Source organism: Lipotes vexillifer, unplaced genomic scaffold (genome assembly GCF_000442215.2).
Source record: "Lipotes vexillifer unplaced genomic scaffold, Lipotes_vexillifer_v1.1 scaffold1017, whole genome shotgun sequence".
In the NCBI taxonomy this organism is placed as follows: Eukaryota; Metazoa; Chordata; class Mammalia; order Artiodactyla; family Lipotidae; genus Lipotes; species Lipotes vexillifer.
The window spans coordinates 398,818-413,866 of NW_006772141.1; the positions used below are offsets into that span (position 1 = coordinate 398,818).

Below are 15,049 nucleotides of genomic sequence, written 5' to 3' on the forward strand. Positions count from 1 at the left end.
TCTCCATAATCACAAGAGGGAAGAAAGGAAAGTGAGTGAATGATGAAATACATGAACCAGATCCTAGCATCCACTTGTCCCCAACGTAGCCCCTTTTCTTTTTCTCTTTGCCATTCCTTGTTATTGATCTTCCTATCCAAGGAGAGGAGATCGATATTCTAAGAAACTGAAAACAAATATTGAAGAATAGAATGGTTTTCATTAAAAGCAGCAGTATTGTAGCAACAATTTTTAGTCTAGCTTGGTGGGTGGGCAGTCCAGTTAGGCAGTGGGCCATCTATCCCTTAACAAATCAGAGCCAATTTGTTGATCTTGGATGCTCTTATAAATGGGCTGGGCATTCCTGAGAAACACCTGAGGCCTTAGACCCACCCTAATAACTTTGAAAACCTACGTACCTGTGGTTGCAGCTGTCCCAAGAGTTAGACTCTCTACCTGGGCAGGTGATGTATGACCTCACAACTTCAGTGCCTGTCACTCTCAAACCAGCTTACACAATGTGTCTGTGTCTTTAGTTCAGGATCTTTAGAGAGAATCTTGTCCATAACCAGCCAATCAGGAGCATACTCTGGGATTAAGGGTCAGAGCTGACTTTGAGAAGGGCATTAAGTGATAATTGCATTGCAAGCTTTCTTTTGGTTGGCTTGCAAAATAGGATTAAGTGAATATTTGTAATCCCGTTTCATTTTGGTTATTTCTTAGGTAACAGAGGGATTATATTCCTAAATCAACTATAATGAATTTTTTGTATGTCAGAAACTACAAATATGACATCAGCCTAATTTTACATGTGAAGTAAATGCCATGTACACTATTTAGGATATTTATCAAATAATTTCATGGCAAACATTATCATCGTTTCTTCATATTTTAATAACAAAATGTATATTATATTAAGTTGAAAATAAAGTAACACGGATTATTATTTAATATGTTTAAAATATAATGTCATATACTTTACCTTTGTTGTGCCTGCATATGTAAAGGGTTGTAGCAATTTGATTCTGAGACCTCAATATAAGTAATGGAAGCCATTACTTTATTTAATAACTTTGTCTATTGTAGACTTTCAGAGACAGTTGAAGACTTTACATGGGTATTAATTACATAAAGTATGCAAAGATAAACATTTTTAACCAAGACAGAACACACAAAAAAGCCGTATACTACATTTCTGTGTACAAAGCAGTTATGTGTTAAGCCCAAAGGGTATAATGTCAGTACATTAGGGTTGGTTTAAGAACATGTGTTATTTTATACCTTTAATTATGAAGTATCAAGATAGTTAATCTGACTTTTAAAAATTATTTTATTTTATTTTTCCAGATCCAATCCCTCTGTGGAACTTCTAAACAACTTCTGTTAGTGGAAACGTTGTTTTCTACACAATGAAGTCAACATCTTAATTTAAACCAGCGTTCATGTGGTTCTGATTCATCTGCTATGGTTCATGAAGCTTGAGATCTAAGGCGTACAGGGTCTTTTGCGATGACAATATGACTAATAGTAAAGGAAGATCTATTACTAACAGAACAAGTGGTGGTCCAAGTAGTGGAGGAGGTTTTGTAGACTGGACTTTAAGTTTAAATACAATTCAATCTGATAAGTTTTTAAACTTACTGTTGAGTATGGTTCCGGTAATTTACCAGAAAAACCAGGAAGACAGGCACAAAAAAGGAAACAGCATTTGGCAAGATGGGTTATCAACTGCAGCACAAACTTTTAGTAATAGATCTGAACAACACATGGAATATCACGGTTTCTCAGAGCCATCTTTTCATGGCAACAGTGGGCCCACGCCATCAAGCTGTAGCCAAAAGTATGATGACTACGCCAACTACAATTATTGTGATGGAAGGGAGGCTTCAGAAACTACGGCCATGTTACAAGATGAAGATGTATCTAGAGATGGTGATGAAGATGTCATTGTGGAAGCAAACCAGAAGTTACCAAAGGAATCCAGTGGTGTCATGGCACTGCAAATACTTGTGCCATTTTTGTTAGCTGGCTTTGGAACAGTCTCAGCTGGCATGGTTTTGGATATAGTCCAGGTGGGTTTTCATCTTTGTTTAACTTCACTGTCTTTGTTGTTTAAAGTGCTTTGTGTTGGTTACTAATCTCACACATTATATTTAGATTTAATTTATCCCTTAGTTAAAATGAACTGATGCTGACTTTGGTGAAGAATCTGCTATTTCTGTTTTTTTGTTTGTTTTCCTTTAGAAGTTCTAAGAGAATTGTCTCATTCTGACCATAAAGTAACTTTTCATAAAATATTAAATAGTAAAGTAATCCCAAATTGGGTAAATCAGCTAAATGAATAACTCAATAAATGTTATATTTAAATACATCCTTATTTTAAAAATAAAAATTAATATATGCTCATTAAAATGAATTCAGACAATGCAGAGGATTAAATAAAAGATAAGTCTTTCCTATTCCTCATCTCCAAACCAAAACTCTCTTCCCCTCCAGAGGTTACTATTGTTAAGAGTTTGCTATATATACTTGCAGACTTTTTTCTATGCTTATATACATGCATATGTGCAGAGTCTTTTTTCAAAAATAAAAATGAAATGCTGTATATATTTTTCTGCAGCTTATTTGCATTGCTCATTAATGTATCTTGGACATCTTTCCAAATTAGTAACAAAGATATTCAGCATTTTAAAAAGAGTGCTTGATATTTCCATTGTATATATACACCAAAATTTACTTATTCATTCTCCCATGCTGGTGCTATGACAAATATCCTTATAAATTTATCTTTACACACTCATACTAATTTTTTCATAGGATAGATTTTAAAAATGGGATTGCTGGGTATTAGGGCAGCTGTATGTGTTTAAAATTTTTATAGGTGTTGTCAAATTGCCTTTCAAAAAGTTTGTACCAATTTGTAGTCCTCCCATCAGTATATAAGTACTTTTATCTATCCATACCTTTATCAACATTGGATATTCTTGATCTTTTTCATTTTTGCCAATTGATAGGAAAATGTTGTCATATTTTAATTAACATTCTTTAATTATTATTAATGTCTTAGCATCTTTTCATGTGTTTATTGGCCATTCTTACCTTTTCTGTGAATATTTCTTATATACTTTTTTGTATCTTTTATCCATTTAAAAATGGGTACATTATTGACTTGTAGGAGTTCTTAATGTAGTATTATATAAAATTACAAAATTACCTATTATATAATTACCTTTCTAAAGCAGTAAACTGTTAAAAGGTGGCATTCTCTTACTATCAGTTTTCATTCATCAGTCAGAGAAAGCTTGGCTCTGGGGAAGGGTTAGAAACATTATCCTCATGTGCCTTTGTCTTTCATTGTTTGCTCCCTAAAAGAAACCTCAGGTTATCTGTGACTCTAAGACACTTTTAAACAGATAACATTTTTATCTAAATGGAAAACGTACATAAATAGAAGCATAATTTTTCCACCATCAGATGGAGAAAAGATATGAAAAGATATACTGTGTTAAGTATATTGAATTTTTGAATAGACTGTAATACTCTAGGGAGACCAAACCTATCTGTCCACTTGAAATATAATTGTTTCAAATTATTACCATAGTATCATAGCTGCTAAAATGAATATGCTCTTTTGGGTTGACTTTTTTTTTCTTCATATACCAGTTATTCTGAAGAAACACTCAACATTTAACTATAGGATGATAACATCTATAGGAAAAATATGTTAGAGTGTAGATGGTTAAGCAGAATATTTACGTAGTTCATTATGTACCTTCCTCTGGTGCATGTTCACTTATTTCTTGATGCTATTTGAGAGAAGAGCACGTGTGTAATTGGGAAAAGTTCCTTTTATGATTTTATGAACTTTAATACTGCTAGCCCTAAGGACTTTATAGTGTTAAACTTCAGTGTTAAAAATCATAAAGACATAGTGTAAATGTTTTGAAAGATTTCATTTGAATGAGCTTTTTAAAACTTTTAAATTGTGAAATTTAAAACATACAGGGTGAAAAAAAACAGCTCAGTGAAAACAAAAACACGCAACTCAGTGAATTTTCATGACACAAACAACCATATAACCGTCACCTGGGGCAAGAAATAGACTCTTACCTATACTTCATTAGTGCTCCCTTCCAACAGCTTCCTTTTTTTCCTCCATCACCAAAGATAATCAATAATCTGATTTTTATAAGAACTTTTTTGTCTTTATAAGCCTGTATTATTAAGCACCACTGCTTGGTTTTACTTAATTCTTTTCAAAATTTATCCAGTGGAAGTATAGAGTATATATTCTTTTATGTTTGGGTTTTTTTGGTCAGCATTATGTAAGTTTTAGGAAACTGTTCATTTATTTTTATTGCTGTGTTGTAATCCAGTGTATAAATACATCACTGTTGATGGACATCGGGCCTAATGGTGTTTCCAGGCTCTTGCTGTATGTGTGCATGCATTTCTCTTGGGTATATATGTAGAAATGGAATCTCTACGTCTTAGAATATGCAGATATTTAAATGTAGCATTTGTCAAATGGTTTTCCAAAGTGGTTGTACCAATTTACAGACTAATATAGCAGTATATGAAAGGTACAGTGCACAAGGTATCAGAAGTCTTTTTAATTTCAGAAATTCTGGCATATGTGGGGTGGCATCTCATTGAGGTTTTAATTGGGATTTTCCTGATGACTAATGATGTTTACTGACCATTTGGATATCATTGGTGAAGTTTCTTTGCGCATTTTCTATTTGATCATTTATCTTTGTCTTATTGATTTATAGGAGTTATTTGCATATTCTGGATGTAAGCCTTTTAGTTATATGTATTACAAAATTTTTTCCCCTCTGTGGCTTGCTTTTTTACTCTCTCAGTTGTGTGTTTGGATGAGCAGAAGTTCTTAATTTTTATACAGTCCCCTTTTCCCTACTTTTCTATGGTCTGTGCTTTTTGTCTCCTGTTTAAGAAATCTTTCCATACCCTGTGAATTAAGATATTCTCTTATAATAGCTCCTTGAAGCTTTGTTTTGCCTTTTACATTTAGATCATTCCCTACCGGGAGTCGGTTTTTGTACAGAGTGTGAGGTAGAGGTTATATTTTTTCCTTTCCACATGGATTTCCAGTTGTCTCTGCACTGTCATATAACCAAAATATTTGTTATAAATATAAATATTTTCCCATTTATGTGTAGTCAACTTCTGGACTCTCCATTCTGTTCCTTTGGTGTATTTATGTCTCTTGTCGTGAATGCCACACCATCATCATTACTCTAGTTTATAAATCTTGATATCTTAGAGAATGTTCTCTCTTTATTCTTCCCGAAGAGTGCTTTGGTTATTCTTTTCCCTTTGCATCCCTATGTATATTTTAGTATAAAACCTTGTCAGTTTTCAAAAAAAGTAGTAGCGATTGTGATTCAGATATAATAAGGGGGAGAATTGACTCTACACTGTTTAGTCTTCCAACAGAGGTATGTGGAATAATAGCCTCCTTTTATTTAGGTCATCTTTAATTCCCCTCATTGATGTTTTACAGTTTCTGAACACAGGTCTTTTACATTTTTAGTTGGGTTCGTTCTATTTATTTTGCTTCATATATCCCAGACTCAGAGCTAAAGAAGCCGGCAACCAAGAAATGCCAACAAGGGCAGACAAAACAAAACCAAACCAACAAAAGCCTGCTCTTTGTAGCTGAAGGACTAGGAAAGGGACACCCTAGCAAGACAAAACAGTTTTAGACAATAACTGTTCTACTCTAGCCAAACACTACAGAAAAAACCGTGGCCTCACCCACATCCACATCAGCAAAGGCCCAGGGGGGATCCTGGAGGGCTTTCTGCTAAGTGAAATAAGCCAGATAGAGAAAGATGAATATTGCATTGTATCACTTACATGTGGAATCTTAAAAAAAAAAAGTCAAACTCATAAAAACAGAGAGTAGAATGGTGGTTGCCAGGGCCTGAGGGGGTGAGGGAAATGGGGAGAAGTTGGTGAAAGGGTACAAACTTTCAGTTACAAGGTAAGTATCCTCCGAGAATCTAATGTACAGCATGGTGACTGTAGTTGATAATACTGTATTGTATACTTGATATTTGCTAAGAGAGTAGATCTTAAGTATTCTCCCCCCCCCAAAAAAAAAAAAAGTAACTCTGTGAGGTGATAGATATGTTAATTAACTTGTTGGTGGAATTCCTTTCATAATGTGTATGTATATCAAGTCGTCATACTGTACCCTTAAAATATATTACAATTCTATTTGTCAATTATAACTCAGTAAAGCTTAGAAAAAACGAGCAAAATATACCAAAGGCAAGCAGAAGAAAGGAAATAATAAATAGAAAAGCAAAAATCAATGAAATTGAAAGCAGGAAAACAGTAGAAAAAAGCCAGTGAAACAAAAATCTGGTTCTTTGAAAAGATCAATAAATCTGACAATTTGTAGCAAGACTGACAATGAAAAATAAAGAAGACATAAATTACCAAGATCAGAACGAAATAGGGGATATCACTACAGATCCTGTAGACATCAAAAGGATAGTAAAGAAGTACTACGAACAACTCTGCACACGTAAATTTTACAACTTAAAGTGGGCCACTTCCTCAGAAAACACAATTACCACAATCCACTCGAAATGAAGTGGGTAATTTGAATAGCTCTATACTTATTAAGAAAATTGAATTCATAATTTTAAAAACTCCCAAAAAAAGAAATCTTCAGACACAGATAGTTTTACCTGAAAATTCTACCAAATGTTTAAAGCAGAGTTAACACTAACTCTACACAAGCTTTTCTGGAAAATAGAAGAGGAGGGAACACTTACCAATTCATTTTAAGAAGCTGGTATTAGCCAGATACCAAACCAAAGACAATGCAAAAAACAAACCAAAAAACCTACAGACCAATACTTCTCCTGAATATAGACCAAAAAAATCCTTAACAAACATTGGCAAATAGAATTTAGCAACATATAAAATGAATTATACACCATGAAAAATGAGGTTTATTCCAGGGATGCAAGTCTTGTTCACTATTTGAAAATCAGTATAATTCACCATATTAACAGGCTGAAGAAGAAAATCACATGACCACATCAAATGATACAGAAAAAGCATTTGACAAAATTCAACACCCATTCATGATTAAAAAAAAAACTCAAATAAATAGGAATAGAGTGGAACTTGCTCAACATTATACTTAATTTAATGATGAAATACCAAATGCGGTTTTCCCCTAAGATCAGGTACGAAGCAAGGATGTCCACACTCATTACCTTTATTCAGCATAGTGCAGTAAGTCAAGAAAAGGAAATAAAAGACATACAGATTGGAAAGGATGAAATAAAACTGTTCCTCTTTGCAGATGACATGATTGTCTACTAAGAAAATCCCAAGGAATCTACCAAAACAAAAACAAAAGACAACTCCAAGAACCGATAAGTGAGTTCAGTAAGGCCCAGGATACACAATACATACAAAAAATAAATTTTATTTCTAGCAATGAGTATGTGGACATTGAAATTAAAAATACAATAACAGGGCTTCCCTGGTGGCGCAGTGGTTGAGAGTCTACCTGCCGATGCAGGGGACACAGGTTCGTGCCCTGGTCCGGGAAGATCCCACATGCCGCGGAGCAGCTGGGCCCGTGAGCCATGGCTGCTGAGCCTGCACGTCCGGAGCCTGTGCTCCGCAACGGGAGAGGCCAGTGAGAGGCCCGCGTACCGCAAAAAAAAAAAAAAAAAAAAAAAAAAAAAAAAAAAAAAATACAATAACATTTTTACTCAAAACAAACACCTAGATGTAAGTCTTAGAAAACACATACAGGATTTGTATGCTGAAAGCTACAAAACACTGATGAAAGTAATCAAGGAAGATCTAAATAAATGGAGAGACTTGTCATATTCATGGCTTAGAAGACTCAACATAATAAAGATGTCAGTTCTCCCCAAACTGATATACATGTTTAACAGAACTTTAAAAATCTCCACAAGATTTTTTAATAGAATAAATAATATTAAAATGTATACGCAAAGGGAAAGAAAATAGAATTTTCTTTTTAAAAATCAAAACAAAGTGGGAAGGATCAGTCTACTTGATTCCAAGCTTACTAAAATGACCACAGTAATCAAGACTGTGGTATTTGGTGGAGGGATAAACACGCTTATACTTGACACCAAAAGTGTGATCCATAAAATGAAAAATAGATAAATTGGACTTTATCAAATAAAAATTTTGTTCTGTGAATGACCTTGTTGAAAGGATGAAAAGCCAAGTTACAGAGAGAAAGAAATTATTTGCAAACCACACATCTGGCAAAAGGCTAGAATAAAGAACTCTCAAAAACTCAACATTTTAACAAAAACAGCCCAGTTACAAAATTGGCAAAAAAAAAAAAGCATAGAGACGTTTCACAGAAGAATATGTACAGATGGCAAATAAACTTGAAAAGATGTTTAGTATCTTTAGCCATTAGAGGAACGCAAATGAAAACCACAATGAAATATCACTGTGTACCTATCAGAATGATTATAATAAAAAATAGTGGTAGTATCAAATGCTGTTGAGCATGTAGAGAAATGGTATCACTCATATATTGCTGTTGGGAATTTAAAATGACACAGCTGCTCTGGAAAACACTTTGACAGTTTCTTTAAAAAAAATAAAACCTAAACATTAACTATCATACAACCTAGGAATTGCATTCCTGGGCATTTATTCCAGAGAATGAAGACTTATGCTAACACAACTCCTGTACGTGAATGTTTACAGCAGCCTTATTCATAATAGCCAAGAATTGGGATACACCCCAGAAGTCCTTCAACAGTCAAATGGTTTAACAAACTCTGGTAAATCCATATGATGGAATACTACTCAGCAACAAAAAGGAATGAACTGTTGACACATGCAACAATCTAGATGAATCTCCAGAGAATTATGCTGAGTGGAAAAAGCAAATCTCATAAGGTTATACATATTATATTCATTTATAAAAATTCTTGCATCAACATTTTATGGAAATGGAGAACAGATTAGCAGTTGCCAGGAATTAAGAAGGGGCTGGGAGTGGAGAAAAGTGGACGTGGCTATAAAAGGGCAACAGGAGGAATCCTTGTGGTGATAGAAATGTTCTGTATCTTGACTATATCAATATCAATATCCTGGTTGTGAGATTGTCCTAGAGTTTTGTGAGATATTAGCATTGGGGGAAACTGGATAAAGGATACATGGGATCTCTCCATTATTTTCAATAACCGCATGTGAATCTATAATTATTTCAAAAAGTTTAACGAAAAACATAATGTATGTATCTGGTAAAGCATATTTAAGCTGTATAAAACAATATATAATGGAAAAAGAAGTCTCCTTTTTTTTTAACATCTTTATTGGAGTATAATTGCTTTACAATTGTGTGTTAGTTTCTGCTTTATAACAAAGTGAATCAGTTATACATATACATATGTTCCCATATCTCTTCCCTCTTGCGTCTCCCTCCCTTCCACCCTCCCACCCTCCCTATCCCACCCCTCTAGGTGGTCACAAAGCACTGAGCTGATCTCCCTGTGCTATGTGGCTGCTTCCCACTAGCTATCTATTTTACGTTTGGTAGTGTATATATGTCCATGCCAATCTCTCACTTTGTCACAGCTTACCCTTCCCCCTCCCCATGTCCTCACGTCCATTCTCTAGTAGGTCTCTGTCTTTATTCCTGTCTTGCCCCTAGGTTCTTCATGACCTTTTTTTTTTTTTCTTAGAGTCGATATATATGTGTTAGCATACGGTATTTGTTTTTCTCTTTCTGACTGACTTCACTCTGTATGACAGACTCTAGGTCCATCCACCTCACTACAAATAACTCAATTTCGTTTCCTTTTATGGCTGAGTAATAGTCCATTGTATATATGTGCCACATATTCTTTATCCATTCATCTGTTGATGGACACTTCGGTTGCTTCCATGTCCTGGCTACTGTAAATAGAGCTGCAATGAACATTTTGGTACATGACTCTTTTTGAATTATGGTTTTCTCTGGGTATAGGCCCAATAGTGGGATTGCTGTGTCGTATGGTAGTTCTATTTTTAGTTTCTTAGGGAACTCCATACTATTCTCCATGGTGGCTCTATCAATTTACATTCCCACCAACACTGCAAGAGGGTTCCCTTTTCTCCACACCCTCTCCAGCATTTATTGTTTGTTGATTTTTTGATGATAGCCATTCTGACCGGTGTGAGATGATATCTCATTGTAGTTTTTTTGTTGTCGTTTGTTTGTTTGCGGTACGAGGGCCTCTCACTGTTGTGGCCTCTCCCATTGCGGAGCACAGGCTTCGAACGCGCAGGCTCAGCGGCTATGGTTCACGGACCTAGCCACTCTGCAGCATGTGGGATCTTCCCGGATCGGGGCATGAACCCGTGTCCCCTGCATCGGAGGCGGACTCTCAACCACTGCGCCACCAGGGAAGCCCCTCATTGTAGTTTTGATTTGCATTTCTCTAATGGTTAGTGATGTTGAGCATCCTTTCATGTGTTTGTTGGCAATCTATATCTTCTTTGGAGAAATGTCTATTTGGATCTTCTGCCCATTTTTGGATTGGGTTGTTTATTTCTTTGATATTGAACTGCATGAGCTGCTTGTAAATTTTGTAGATTAATCCTTTGTCAGTTGCTTCATTTGCAAATATCTTCTCCCATTCTGAGGGTTGTCTTTTGGTCTTGTTTATGGTTTCCTTTGCTGTGCAAAAGCTTTGAAGATTCATTAGGTCCCATTTGTTTGTTTTTATTGCCATTTCTCTGGGAGGGGGGTCAAAAGGATCTTGCTGTGATTTATGTCATAGAATGTTCTGCCTGTGTTTTCCTCTAAGAGTTTGATAGTGTCTGGCCTTACATTTAGGTCTTTAATCCGTTTTATTTTCGTGAATGGTGTCAGGGAGTGTTCTAATTTCATACTTTTACATCTACCTCTCCAGTTTTCCCAGCACCACTTATTGAAGAGGCTGTCTTTTCTCCACTGTATATTCTTGCCTCCTTTATCAAAGATAAGGTGACCGTATGTGCGTGGGTTTATCTCTGAGCTTTCTATCCTGTTCCATTGATCTATATTTCTGTTTTAGTGCCAGTACCATACTGTCTTGATTACTGTAGCTTTGTAGTATAGTCTGAAGTCAGGGAGCCTGATTCCTCCAGCTCCGTTTTTCTTTCTCAAGATTGCTTTGGCTATTCGGGGTCTTTTGTGTTTCCATACAAATTGTGAAATTTTTTGGTCTAGTTCTGTGAAAAATGCCAGGGGTAGTTTGATAGGGATTGCATTGAATCTGTAGATTGCTTTGGGCAGTATAGTCATTTTCACAATGTTGATTCTTCCAATCCAAGAACATGGTATATCTCTCCGTCTAGTTGTATCATCTTTAATTTCTTTCATCAGTGTCTTATAATTTTCTGCATACAGGTCTTTTGTCTCCTTAGGTAGGTTTATTCCTAGATATTTTATTCTTTCTGTTGCAGTGGTAAATGGGAGTGTTTCCTTAATTTCACTTTCAGATTTTTCATCATTAGTGTCTAGGAATGCTAGAGATTTTCTGTGCATTAATTTTGTATCCTGCTGCTTTACCAAATTCATTGATGAGCTCTAGTAGTTTTCTGGTAGCATCCTTAGGATTCTCTATGTATAGTATCATGTCATCTGCAAATAGTGACAGCTTTACCTCTTCTTCTCCAATTTGGTCCTTTTATTTCCTTTTCTTCTCTGATTGCTGTGGCTAAAACTTCTGAAACTATGTTGAATAAGAGTGGTGAGAGTGGGCACCCTTGTCTTGTTCCTGATCTTAGTGGAAATGGTTTCAGTTTTTCACCATTGAGGACGATGTTGGCTGTGGGTTTGTCATATATAGCCTTTATTATGTTGAGGAAAGTTCCCTCTATGCCTACGTTCTGCAGGGTTTTTATCATAAATGGGTGCTGAATTTTGTCGAAAGCTTTCTCTGCATTGATTGAGATGATCATATGGTTTTTCTCCTTCAATTTGTTAATATGGTGTATCACATTGATTGGTTTGCATATATTGAAGAACCCTTGCATTCCTGGAATAAACCCCACTTTATCATGGTGTATGATTCTTTTAATGTGCTGTTGGATTCTTTTTGCTAGTATTTTGTTGAGGAATTTTGCATCTATGTTCATCAGTGATATTGGCCTGTAGTTTTCTTTCTTTGTGACATCTTTGTCTGGTTTTGGTATCAGGGTGATGGTGGCCTCGTAGAATGAGTTTGGGAGTGTTCCTCCCTCTGCTATATTTTGGAAGAGTTTGAGAAGGGTGGGTGTTAGCTCTTCTCTAAATGTTTGATGGAATTCGCCTGTGAAGCCATCTGGTCCTGGGCTTTTGTTTGTTGGAAGATTTTTTTTTTTTTTTTTTTGGGGTATGTGGGCCTCTCACTGCTGTGGCCTCTCCCGTTGCAGAGCACAGGCTCCGGATGCACAGTCTCAGCGGCCATGGCTCACGGGCCCAGCCACTCCACAGCATGTGGGATCTTCCCGGACTGGGGTACGAACCCGTGTCCCCTTCAACGGCAGGCGGGCTCTCAACCACTGTGCCACCAGGGAAGCCCTGTTGGAAGATTTTTAATCAGTTTCAGTTTCAGTGCTTGTGATGGGTCTGTTTATATTTTCTGTTTCTTCCTGGTTCAGTCTCAGAAGGTTGTGCATTTCTAAGAATTTGTCCATTTCTTCCAGGTTGTCTATTTTATTGGCATAGAGTTGCTTGTAGTAATTTCTTATGATCCTTTGTATTTCTGCAGTGTCAGTTGTTACTTCTGCTTTTTCATTTCTAATTCTAATTCTATTGATTTGTGTCTTCTCCCTTTTTTTCTTCATTCTTGATTCTGGCTAATAGTTTATCATTTTGTTTATCTTCTCAAAGAACCAGCTTGTAGTTTTATTGATCTTTGCCATCGTTTTCTTCATTTCTTTTTCCTTTATTTCTGATCTGATCTTTATGATTTATTTCCTTCTTCTAGCTTTCGGGGTTTTTTTGTTCGTCTTTCTCTTATTGCTTTAGGTGTAAGGTTGGGTTGTTTATTTGAGATGTTTCTTGTTTCTTAATGTAGGATTGTATTGCTATAATCTTCCCTCCTAGAACTGCTTTTGCTGCATCCCATAGGTTTTGGGTCATCGTGTTTTCATTGTCATTTGTTTCTAGGTATTTTTTGATTTCCTCTTTGATTTCTTCAGTGATCTCTTGTTTATTAAGTAATGTATTGTTTAGCCTCCATTGCTTGTAGTTTTACAGATTTTTTCCTGTAATTGATATCTAGTCTTATAGCATTGTGGTCGGAAAAGATACTTGATACGATTTCAATTTTCTTAAATTTACCAAGGCTTGATTTGTGACCCAAGATATGATCTGTCCTGGAGACTGTTTCATGAGCACTTGAGAAGAATGTGTGTTCTGTTGTTTTTGGATGGAATGTCCTATAAATATCCATTAAGTCCATCTTGTTTAATGTATCTTTTAAAGCTTGTGTTTCCTTATTTGTTTTCATTTTGGATGATCTGTCCATTGGTGAAAGTGGGGTGTTAAAGTCCCCTACTGTGATTGTGTTACTGTTGATTTCCCCTTTTATGGCTCTTAGTATTTGCCTTATGTATTGAGGTGCTCCTATGTTGGGTGCATAAATATTTACAATTGTTATATCTTCTTCTTGGATCGATCCCTTCATCATTATGTAGTGTCCTTCTTTGTCTCTTGTAATAGTCTTTATTTTAAAGTCTATTTTGTCTGATATGAGAATTGCTACTCCAGCTTTCTTTTGATTTCCATTTGCATGGAATATCTTTTTCCATCCCCTCACTTTCAGTCTGTATGTGTTCCTAGGTCTGAAGTGGGTCTCTTGTAGACAGCATATATATGGGTCTTATTTTTGTATCCATTCAGCCAGTCTTTGTCTTTTGGTTGGAGCATTTAATCCATTTACATTTAAGGTAATTATCGATATGTATGTTCCTATTACCATTTTCTTAATTGTTTTGGGTTTGTTATTGTAGGTCTTTTCCTTCTCTTGTGTTTCCTGCCTAGAGAAGTTCCTTTAGCATTTGTTGTAAAGCTGGTTTGGTGGTGCTGAATTCTCTTAGCTTTTGCTTGTCTGTAAAGGTTTTAATTTCTCCATCGAATCTGAATGAGATCCTTTTTGGGTAGAGTAATCTTGGTTGTAGGTTTTTCTCCTTCATCACTTTAAATATGTCCTGCCACTCCCTTCTGGCTTGCAGACTTTCTCCTGAAAGATCAGCTGTTAACCTTATGGGGATTCCCTTGTGTGTTATTTGTTGTTTTCCCCTTGCTGCTTTTAATATTTTTTATTTGTATTTAATTTTTGATAGTTTGATTAATATTTGTCTTGGTGTGTTTCTCCTTGGATTTATCCTATATGGGATTCTCTGTGCTTCCTGGACTTGATTATTTCCTTTCTCATATTAGGGAAGTTTTCAACTATAATCTCTTCACATATTTTCTCAGTCCCTGTCTTTTTCTCTTCTTCTTCTGGGACCCCTATAATTTGAATGTTGGTGCATTTAATGTTGTCCCAAAAGTCTCTGAGACTGTCCTCAGTTCTTTTCATTCTTTTTTTAAATTTTTTTTTATTTTTCTTTTTTTAATTTATTTTTTTTTTCCTGTGGTACGTGGGCCTCTCACTGCTGTGGCCTCTCCCATCGCGGGGCACATGCTCCTGACATGCAGGCTCAGTGGCCATGGCTCATGGGCCCAGCCGCTCCGCAGCATGTGGGATCTTCCCGTACCGGGGCACAAACCCGTGTCCCCTGCGTCAGCAGGCGGACTCTCAACCACTGCGCCACCAGTGAAGCCCATTCTTTTTTCTTTATTCTGCTCTGAAGTAGTTATTTCCACTATTTTATCTTCCAGGTCACTTATCCGTTCTTCAGTTATTCTGCTATTGATCCCTTCTAGAGAATTTTTAATTTCATTTATTGTGTTGTTCATCATTGTTTGTTTGCTCTTTAGTTCTTCTAGGTCCTTGTTAAATGTTTCTTATATTTTCTCTATTCTCTTTCCAAGATTTTGGATCACCTTTACTAG

At 35.9% G+C, this 15,049-nt stretch overlaps 1 protein-coding gene across 1 annotated transcript in view; it reads left to right on the forward strand.

Moving 5' to 3' along the window:
• The window catches only part of SLC41A2 (solute carrier family 41 member 2), a 117,294-nt gene that overhangs the window by 5,704 nt on the left and 96,541 nt on the right, over positions 1-15,049 (forward strand). The window contains exon 2 of the mRNA XM_007447310.1: positions 1,327-2,051. Coding sequence (XP_007447372.1) covers positions 1,497-2,051 — 555 coding nt within the window. The 5' untranslated portion in view covers positions 1,327-1,496. The remainder of the gene's footprint in view (positions 1-1,326; positions 2,052-15,049) is intronic.